General features: G+C 52.7%; 1 protein-coding gene across 1 annotated transcript in view; it reads left to right on the top strand.

Moving 5' to 3' along the window:
* ADORA2B (adenosine A2b receptor) overlaps positions 1 to 8,094 on the top strand; it is a 17,631-nt gene extending 9,537 nt beyond the window's left edge. Inside the window, exon 2 of the mRNA XM_009633975.2 lies at positions 7,241 to 8,094. Coding sequence (XP_009632270.1) covers positions 7,241 to 7,934 — 694 coding nt within the window. The 3' untranslated portion in view covers positions 7,935 to 8,094. The remainder of the gene's footprint in view (positions 1 to 7,240) is intronic.
* The last annotated feature ends 1,972 nt before the right edge of the window (positions 8,095 to 10,066 follow it).

The raw sequence follows: 10,066 nt of genomic DNA, 5'->3' as shown, positions 1-10,066 counted from the left end.
GGAATGGAAACCTAACAGCAGCAGGAGGCAAGGAGCTGGTTGTTCTGCCTCGCTCCGTGAGGATGGGAGCCAAGGTAAGGCTGGGTTCCCCGAGCACCCAGGCTCAAAGCTGAGAGCAGCACCCACATATTGGCCTCCCTGTTGAAGACAAGGCTTGAGCAGCAGCCTGCAGCCGGGCTGCGTGTTGCGGGGGCTGGGTGTTCTCCTTTCCTTGTCGTTACCCAGATTTTACCCAACAGCCGGGCTGCCTGTGCAGCGTGGGGTGCTCCCGGGGGGGTGGGGGTGCTGCCTGGTGGGTGCATGCTCATGGCGCCGGCGCTGGGGAGGGCTGATGCCCTGGGAGCACTCGCTGCTTCCCATTCAGCTTTTCCTGACAGGTTAAGGATGGCCGCGAGCCAGCACCTTACAGCTCCGGGCTGTCTCCATCCCCTGGAGGGTGGGCGCGTGGGGGCTGAGCCGCCATCGGCTCTCAGGTTTCCCATGAAAAGCACCGGGCAGTGGGAGCCGTGCTCCCGACAGCCAGAAATGGATGGGGCTGAGCGATGCCTCCTGCACGTCCACAGCACCCCTGCGTCCTACCTGAGCTGTGGGTGCCGGCGTGTTTGCAGTAACCCCAAGCCCTCCAGCAGAAGGCCGGGAGTGCGAGCGGGGGGGACGCCGCTGCGGTCCCCTGCGCACAATAGGGACAGATGCGGGAGGAAGTGATTTGTCTCCGGCTGGACGTGGCCAGACGCAGATGTCCTGCTTCCTCGGCTGATACCGTAGCCGTTAATCACATTTCTCACTCTCACCGCCAACTCCTTCCTGGTTAAAAAGCACGGCTTTTTCTTTTTCTCTTCCCCGCCCCTAAAGTTCAGTTTATGATTCACTTAGAATGTCCTGCGAGGATATTTCAGCTGGTACGTGATCTCCATTCCGTGGTGTGCGTGGAGCAAACAGAACAGCAGCAGTGGTGCTTATTTCGCGCTGTTACAGCTCCAAAAAGAAAAAAAAAAAAAGAGCAAGATGCGAAGTACAGCTGCAAGTAGATGACAAGGATACAATGCTTGGCAGCCAAATTGCTCGCTCCCCTGGTGAATGGAGGTGTCTGTGTGTTTTCCTTCGCACTTAAAATAGAAACATATAAATTATCACTGCTTGTTTGTATCGGAGCACCTGCATAGTCTGAGTTCTGCAAACTCTCCTCCCTGCATCCGGCAGCCTGGGCGGGGATGGGGAGAGGAGCAGGGGGAGCAGTGGGGAGCACCAGCCCCCAGGGCCCCCTCCACGGCTCTGGGAGCACGGAGGGGACCCGTGCTGACTGCCGCATCCCTTGCACAGCCGTCACGCCTGGGTCTCCCCGCCGAGCCCATCGAATGGGGCCTCAGCCCAAGGTACCTGTGAGTTTGGAGTTTAAGCACTGAAACTGCTCGGCGAAGGCTGATCTTGCTCTGGGGCTTGGCAGGGGGCAAACCAGCCCAAACTCCTTGAGCAGCGGAGCAGCCTCCCGCAGGCTGGGGCGCGGGGGCTCCAGCGGGGCTGGTGCCGGACGGCAGCTCTGCTGATGGGGACGCGTCCGTCTGGGGTCGGTACAGAGTGGGGTTGGCTGCACGACGTGTGCAGGTTTAGAGCTATGCCTTGCCTGATTCAAAGAGCTCACCTACACCATCCCAGAGACTCCGAAAATGCCAGGGCAAGGGTTGGGACCCTCCTGGCTGTTCCCAGTGCAGAAGGCAGAGACGTCCCTGTTCGAATGCTTGGGCTAAGCAAGCCTGGGAGGCTCTGTCATGAGAGAAAATTTTCCTGATGGAGATGCAACTTCAGCATTGTGTTGCACACACAAGAGAAGGGTTTAAACACCCGGCGTCTGGGTGCAGCTTTCACCAGCACAGCCCTTTTGAGGTGAGACCCTTTTGAGCCCTTGGTGAGACCAAGCCTGATCCGGGAGGGTCTGCATTTCTTGTACCATCTTTTTGTTGCTAGAAGCTGCATCTCAGCCAGCCTCAGGGATTTTACTCAGGCACCCAGAGAGGACAGGGGACGGTGCAGATGCCTGGGCAGGTGGACATCCTATGGCAGATGTCCAAAGAGCCAGGACCCACGGTGTATTTGCCCAGATAGCGGCTGCAGGTCTTCAGACCATGGCGGAGATGATGGAGCTCATTTTTGTGTCTCCAACAGTGGCCCAGTAGCAGGGAGGTAGGGAAGGACTTCGGGACCAGGGCTGCCATGGTGAATAAATGTAAGGGGCTTGTGCTGCCGGTGACAGTCAAAGGGGTCACCTCCTGCCTGCCTGCCCCGGGCAGGGCAGCTTGGGTTGCATGGTCGAACGCTGCCTGGTGCAGCGGACCCGGCACCACAGTGGTAATGAGCACATGGTGGCAAATGCTGACGCGGTTCCTCCGCTTGCAGATCACCCTTTTGTTCAGCGACGCGTCTCAGATGTTCGGGAAAAACAAACTATTTGCTATTGGCTCTGCTCTTTGCTAAGTTCAGGTTTATTTACTCAGTAACCTATCAGCCAGGGCCTGGGCCAGCATCATGGTCAGGGCCACCATCAAACTCCACCAAGCACCAGGAGAGTGGGTGTGTGGCACCACAATGTTTTGACCTGTTCATCCTTCTGGCTCCTCCAGGCTGTTGCTGGTCTTTGTCCCAAGTCTGATCGCCCCAAAGGCTGAATTACGCCTTGGCTGCTGCTGTGTGCTCCTCGTTAGACGGGAGCTCAGGGGCAGCGGAGCCTCTGCTGGGGTGATCTCCACGGGGTCACGGCAGGGGTTGGTGGGGAGATGCCAGGTACGTGCAGGACATGACTCAGTTCCTGCCAGTTGGGAGCCAGACTCCTGCCCGGGAGCGGCTGGGCTGGCTGCAGGCTGGCAGCACGTCCTGCTCTGCTCCAGCTGTGCTTAGCAAGGCCTGCCTGGGGGTCTTGGCTGGTAACCAGCTCTGGTACATAGCAGTAGAAATGCAATGAGACCTGTTGGAGAAAACCACCCTGACCATCCCACCAACCCAGCGGCACAGCGCCTGGAGGACGCAGAGAGGTTCCCAGCACCCCACGCTAAGGCATGACTCGGTCGCTTTGGTGGTTGCCGTGATGCTCTTCCAGAAAAGCTGTGGACCTTGCTGAAGTGGAGAGGCCACAGAGAACAGCCATGTGTGCTGGGTGAAGGACACCATCTCCAGCCCACGGGCCGGCTCAGGGGACATCTTCTCCGGCCTCGGTGGCAGAGCGGTCACTCGCTCCACAGCACGGTGGCTGGGCAGAGCCGCGCTGCACCCATTCTGGTGACGGCACAGCAGGTGCAGACCCAGCGGCCTGGCACGGGAACACGGTAACACCAGTGGGTCAGAGCCATCCTGTAAAAGCAGCTGAACTTTCCTTAAAGTATTTGACCTATTGCTGGTGGCGAGCGGATGGTTACCTATGTTGGAAGAATAGAAATGATGGCAGCAGCGGGGTTGGCATCGGGGCTTCTGCAGTGTGCCCAGGGCAGGGGCAGCGGGTGGGAGCTGAGATAATTAGCTCCTTGATGATGATTACGCCAGTAAAGAGACTCTGCCTGGCAGTGTAAAAGGAACTAATGCATTGCCAGGTTATTTAATCTCAATAAATCATTTTAAAATATTCAGCTGTTATTTACATTAAAGCAACATTCAATGTCTCTGGGCAGAAGCATAGACGAGATCCAATATCTGTTATACATTAATTGAGCAGACTTAGGTGAGTAAATTTACTTTAATAGTTTTTTTGCCTAATAATATAAAGCCTAAAAGAGAATGAAGGAGGGGTTTGCTGGAGCATTCAGAGCTGTGAAAAGCTGTTGGTTCCTCACTGCCTGATCATGTTTTATAGAGCTTAGGAAAGAAGTTGGGTCTCAGTTGTCTCACAGCCCATGCCTGCTTTTCTCGATGGTGGTTTGTGATGGGGGTTGCAGCTGGGGCTCGCCAACGAGCCTCTTCGTGCCTTGATCTGGTAATAGTCATGCACCACTTTATTTTTAAGCCCATGCTTAACTTCCATTAACTTAAGGCAGTGTCCCACCAAGCAAGTGTATTAAGGTAATAACAAGGTAACTAGTGAAGAATTTTAGAGCATCCAACTATCCCCAGGTTCACCTTGGCCTCTTCTGGCTGGACCAGCTGGGCCCCTTCTCTGTAGGCACAGCAGCGACCATCGTCATTACCTGGGATCAGGCTGCTGGGCGGAGAGGTGCTGGGAGGAATTGGCAATGCATCCCTGCAGAAATGAAGAGCTAATCTAAGGGGCTCCCTGTGAGTAGCTATCTCCACTTTAACGAGCACCTCCTCGTCCTGGCTCCAGCGGGCCTGCAGCCCTGTCCATTGCGCAGCTCTGGCTCTTGCAGACCTGGAGCACAGCATTTTTTTCATCTCCTTCTTCTCGCAGAAGGGGCCCCCACTTGAACGTGATCCTGGCTGCAGGTCTGCTGTGTGCGCTGGGGAAGAGCGAGCAACACTAAAATAAACAGACCACCATTACAGCTGCTGGAAAATTAAGTGGCTGCTTAACTGGTTTTGTAAACCTCCAAACAGAGCCCTATCTTTGCAGAAGAGTTCAGGAGAAGAGCAGATGGAAGAAGCCTTATTTGGGGTCGTATGTTTTCAGCAAGAGGCAGCGCCGAATGTCACTGGCCTGGAGTGGCGCAGTGGACACCGGCCTCAGCCCGGCACGCTGAGCCGCCGCGGCTTTTCCGTGTCTTCCATGCAGAGCCTGCTTCAGACACACACGGCTCTCCCCTTCTGCAGTTTCCCTGCCTGATCAATGGTCCCTTTTGCATTTGCCAGTCTCCCTACAATAGTTTTGGGGATGTGACATGACTGAGGCAGCCGAGAAGCAACTGAAGTGATCGACTAAGCTTGAATAGTGCAAGCCAAGGAGCCACAGGTTTTCTTGGTTGGTGGTTTTTTTTTCCTTCCCACGTGCCAAGCTGTAGGGCAGTGGCAGCTCTTGGTGCTCCTGCAGCACTGACTAAGCTTGGCCAATGTTGTAGCTCAAGACTCAGACTTTGCCAAGAGATTGGATTTCTGGGAACTTGCTCCGAATCAAATCTTAAAATTTTCAGGCCCCACAATCCCAGACCAGCTCTGGCTCCTGAAAACAGGCACTTAACCACTTACCACAGGGTTTTGAAAGAAATGGGCTTGGCCTCAGTGATGCCCTGTCTGATAACTTCTCATCTTCCGAAGCAGCGAGATTTAATAATAATGAGAGAAAAGTGCAGGAGAAACCCCTCAGTGGCTGGTCCTGCCCTTCAGACGTCTACCCCGCGGAGTCTGTTCACAGTTCAGCATTGCCTAAATGTGGGTGCTGCTCCCACATCCTCTCAGCCAGCCCCGGCCATGCCCAAGGCGAGCCCCGCTCGCAGCGGCCGCGCAGAAGGAGCTGAGGGCTCCCCCAGCCCCTCTCTGCCTCCCAGTTCGTGCTGGCAGACCCCCCACTTACCCTCCTGGCTTGGTAGCTTGCAGGAGGAGAGGGAGACACGGCTCGCACGGAGGTGGCCGCAGTGATTCACACGCACAGCTGCGGTTCTGTGGGAATAAAACCCTCCCCTGCCTCACGGGCCGGAAGAAAATCAGAACAAACGCTCTTAGGAAAGGAGGAGCAGGGTAGCCAAGCCAGAGTAAACAAGGACTGGGAGAAGGGTGTGGGAAGGGGGGGACGTGTGTCAGCCAGCAGATGCTAACTGGCTGTGGAGAGGACAGTAATGGGTTTCTCATGTTGTCTTTCTGGCAGTCGCTGGTTCTTCGTACCTCCAAAAAGCAGTCCGACCGATGCTTTGATGTTGGCATCTGGTCTGGTTGCACCCAAACCAGCTTGACTTTTGCTGCTTTAGGTCCCAGCCCCATTTGTGTCTCTGAGCATCAGCCACAAGCTTTGTTTTCTCAGCCATGAAGGCACACAGTCTGTGGGGTTAGGTGAGGTGTGGGGCAGCGCATGGCTCTGCACCCTCAAACTGCATCAGTCTGTCCCTGGGCCACCGTGGAGCTTCTTCCTAACACGTGAGAGCAGCAGGTGCCCAAGGAAGGTGTTTACTTAAAAATCTGGATCTTTACAACCAGTTATGGTGGTCAGCAGAGCACAAACATCACCTGATGGCAGCAGCACGCGTGGCTCTGTGGTTTAACCCCACCGACGGCTTCAGCAGCTGCAGGTCCAAGTCTGTGTGTGGCTTCAGGACATCCCGATGGTGTGTGTCCTACAGAATTGGCACATCACCTGCACAAGCAGTGGAGGCCAACGCCAGCCCTGGGAGCTAAGCGAAGCTGCCCACACCAGCACTGTTGATGGAGGATTCATAAAGCAGGGACGTCACATGGGGGGAGAAGAGCCCGGTGTCCCTGGCTCCCAGCTCCACGCCTGGATGTGAGACTCTGAATGGAGACACAAACCCTAACTTGTAACCCTCCTAAGCAATCCATCATCAGCAGTTGCTTTCAGATGCTGGCTCAGAAAAGTCTTTCAGGGTATTTGTTACCCAGACACACAAGCTCGTGTGGGCTGCAGTCCGGCATGTGTAAACCAGCAATTGGACTGTTTGGGAAACTGGTAGGATCCCTGGTTTCCGCACACATATGTACCTCCCACCATAGCATATGGGGGAGCATGGGAAGGGACATCACATTATGGGACTGCTGCAGTCTCCAGTGAAAGCCAGCATTGCTGCAGGCATAAGAGAGGCCCAAGTCGAAGCAAGTTGGCTGTGGTATAAAGGCTGTAAGTGTGTGGTGATGCTGGTTGTCTTTAGCTACCCATTACAGCGTAGAATTGAGAGCCAGCATTGTCTCAGCTATAATAAGTCAGCTCAGAAGTTCATGTAGCCCAGCAACGTGCCCTGGCGTGCCCAGTAATGGATGCTTAGAACAAGGGAGTAGGTTGGTGGTTACAGAGTGAGCCTTCCCCTGTTCTTGCCCTCCTTGTAGTTTAGGCTCATGCAATGATAAGGCCTTTTTTTAAGACTCAAGTCCTTACTACCTATTGAAGGATGTTCATGGGCAGGGGTGGTGCTTGACACCTCTCAGGAACAGTAAGTGAATCACCTCCCCAAATCACTTTGTGTAGGTGTAGAGCACGGGTGAGATTTTTTTTACCCCTCCCGTGATCACAAAGATGAGGTTCCTGCATGGGTGTGGGTGGGGTTTTTGTGGCATTAACCAAAATGCTGATGACTTTAACTGCTGGGAAGTCACGAGAGCTCAGTTATTTAATGGCTCTGTCTTGGGTTTGTTCTTGATGCTGTAGGTACAATAGTCTGGTGACTGGCAAGCGGGCAAGAGGACTCATCGCTGTGCTGTGGCTCCTGTCCTTTGGAATTGGACTGACTCCTCTTATGGGCTGGAATAAAGCCATGAGCGTTTGTACCAACGCCACCAACGAGACAGGGGCTGATACCGGGACAGAGCACCATGGCTGCTTCATCTCATGCCTCTTCGAGAACGTCGTAACGATGAGCTACATGGTGTATTTCAACTTCTTTGGCTGCGTGCTGCTTCCGCTCGTTATCATGCTGGGAATCTACGTTAAGATATTCATGGTTGCCTGCAAACAGTTGCATCAGATCGAACTGATGGGCAACTCCAGGACCACACTGCAGAAGGAGGTCCACGCAGCCAAGTCTCTGGCCATCATTGTAGGACTTTTTGCCTTCTGTTGGCTGCCTCTGCATATCTTGAACTGCATCACTCTATTCCATGAGGAGTTTTCCAGATCCAAGCCTGTGTGGGTGATGTATATGGCCATCATCCTTTCCCATGCCAACTCTGTCATCAATCCCATCATCTATGCCTACAGGATCAGGGACTTCCGCTACACCTTCCGCAAGATCATTTCCAAGATCCTCTGTAAGACGGATGACTTCCCCAAGTGCGCCACTGACAACAACCAGCACCTGACTGCCACCCACATTAACTCTCCAGTAGCCTCTGTGACCATATGACCGTGCGTGTCCTGCTCCGAGGACTTTGCAGTCTGTCCCCGACACTACCCCTCCCTGTGCCTATGTGAACAGTTACAGCTAACTCCTAGAGGAGTGCTCAGAGATGACCACTATGCAGTTATGCAGCTGTATTTTTTTTTTTCTTTTTTGTATTTTTGTAATTAACATAGTGCCTCCTAGAGGAATAACCTGACCGGGGAGACTGAGTGCAGCTCACCCTCGACTGTAAACCCAGGTTGCGTGAGTGCTGGTGATCGTATTGTGTTTTCTTCCCAGGTCAGACATGGACTGTGGAAGACCCACCTGCTTGGGGGTGTTTCCCCAGTTGTGCTGCTCATGTCAAGTCCTAGGATCTTTATTTTTATTATTATTATTGTTATTATTATTATTATTATTATTTTTAAATCTTTTGATTCATTTAGGAGTAATAATTTTGTGTCTGGTTTTGGGTTGTTCTTTAGGTCCATACTTGACAGCACTTTGGTAATACCCTAATTATTCCATCAATTATTTGATGCAGCTAGTATTCTCCGATGGGAAAAAGTCTTACTTAGCCCAGTTGCTGGTGTGAAACTGAATCTGCGTTCCAGGCTCTGAGGGACGTGACCATGTTGATGGGAAAACAAGATCAGAACTGGCCAGCTATTTTTGGCCCCAGTAAATGAAAGAGAAAAATTTTAGAAAAGAGTTGACTGAAGTTTTAGAACAGCGGTTTTATTGCCTTTAAATCACTTTGGTCTACAGGATTATGCAGGCCAGTGCTTCAGGTTTGATTTGAAATCTGGTTCCTGCTATCAAAAGGCAGAAGTGCCCTGGCTCTGCTGACCCAGAGTCACTGAGGCCAGCGCAAACGTCATCGCTACCATCAGATTTCTTTTGTTCCCGTATCAAAACTTGACAGCCTTGCAGTGCTTCCAGAAGTGCAGGTTTTAGCTGTGGGAGCTGGATGCTGAAGCTCACATGATTCCTAAAACTTGGTCTTGCTGGGGTTCCTCTGTAGCCCATTAACCCCCAGAAGCTGTGAGTGCTTCTTTTTTTTTTTCTAATAGTGATTTTTTTTTTTATTTTGTATTTTTTTTTAATCCTGACCTGCATCAGTAGCAAAAGAGACTGGAAGGGAGCTAATTTGCTTGAGAAGCTGGAATGCCTTGACTTGTGACTTGGTTTTGGCCAAGCTCTTCGGGGAAGAAGCTCACCTCACAGGTTGCCCAGCCTGGCCTCTGCAGTTGCCCACTGGGTCCTGGCCCTATGTGAGGCCAAAGCCCACTCCCCAGCAGAGCAGTCTTAATCCATACCATAAAGTAATAACTCCCTGCACCCACAGCTCAGTAATTGTCATATGCAACTGTGACATGCAAAACTAGACGTAGGCAGAAAGAACAGCGCATTAATTTCTGAAGTAGGAGCTCCCGGCTGCATGACAGCACGTGCCCTGCTGTAAATGAACCGGTGTTTCTGGCACGTCTTTTTATTTTGCAGGGCAGTTTCATGCCACAGCTGAGAGGAACAGGGAGGGGAGTCAGAAAAACACTGAACGGCCTCCCTCCTTCGTGCCCAAAAGCCGCTCGTGGCACAGAGACCCAGCTGTTCTGGACTAGCTCAGACCTCGTGGCCCCCTTACAAATGAACGGGACTCTTGCCTGAAGGTCCCTGCGTGGTGAAGTGGTACCATCTCTCTCCGAAGCACTCAATGCCAGCAGCATCACCAGGCGACCGGTGAGAAGCTGGAGTGCAAGGATGTGTGTTAAATATGTTTTTTTCAGCAGTAACTGATGCAGGGAGGCAGAGATAGCAGCAGGCCTTTTAGAGCCAGGTGGCAGGGAAGGAAGTTTAAACACAGCCAGTTCCTGAAGAACAGGTCCAGTGGACAGACTGTGATGCCTGGAGCAGTTTGATCCCTGACAAATTGTACTTGAATCACATAGAAATCAGCTTTCTATTTTTTTAACTGCATTGCACTAAAAGGAGGGGTAATATAAGACCCCAAGGGTTTCACTTCTCTGGTGTATATAACGATAAATACAGTGTAAAAATCAGCTGAAAAGCTGGCCTGAAGAAATCCTGTTCCTGCAGCATCTGCTGTGCCAGCTGGCGTGCCCTGCAGGCAGCAGCTGCGGCTGGGAGTTAGGGCC

The sequence above is a fragment of the Egretta garzetta genome, unplaced genomic scaffold (assembly GCF_000687185.1).
Source record: "Egretta garzetta isolate BGI_Z169 unplaced genomic scaffold, ASM68718v1 scaffold112, whole genome shotgun sequence".
NCBI classification, from domain to species: domain Eukaryota; kingdom Metazoa; phylum Chordata; class Aves; order Pelecaniformes; family Ardeidae; genus Egretta; species Egretta garzetta.
This window is presented reverse-complemented; position numbering and strand designations above follow the sequence as displayed.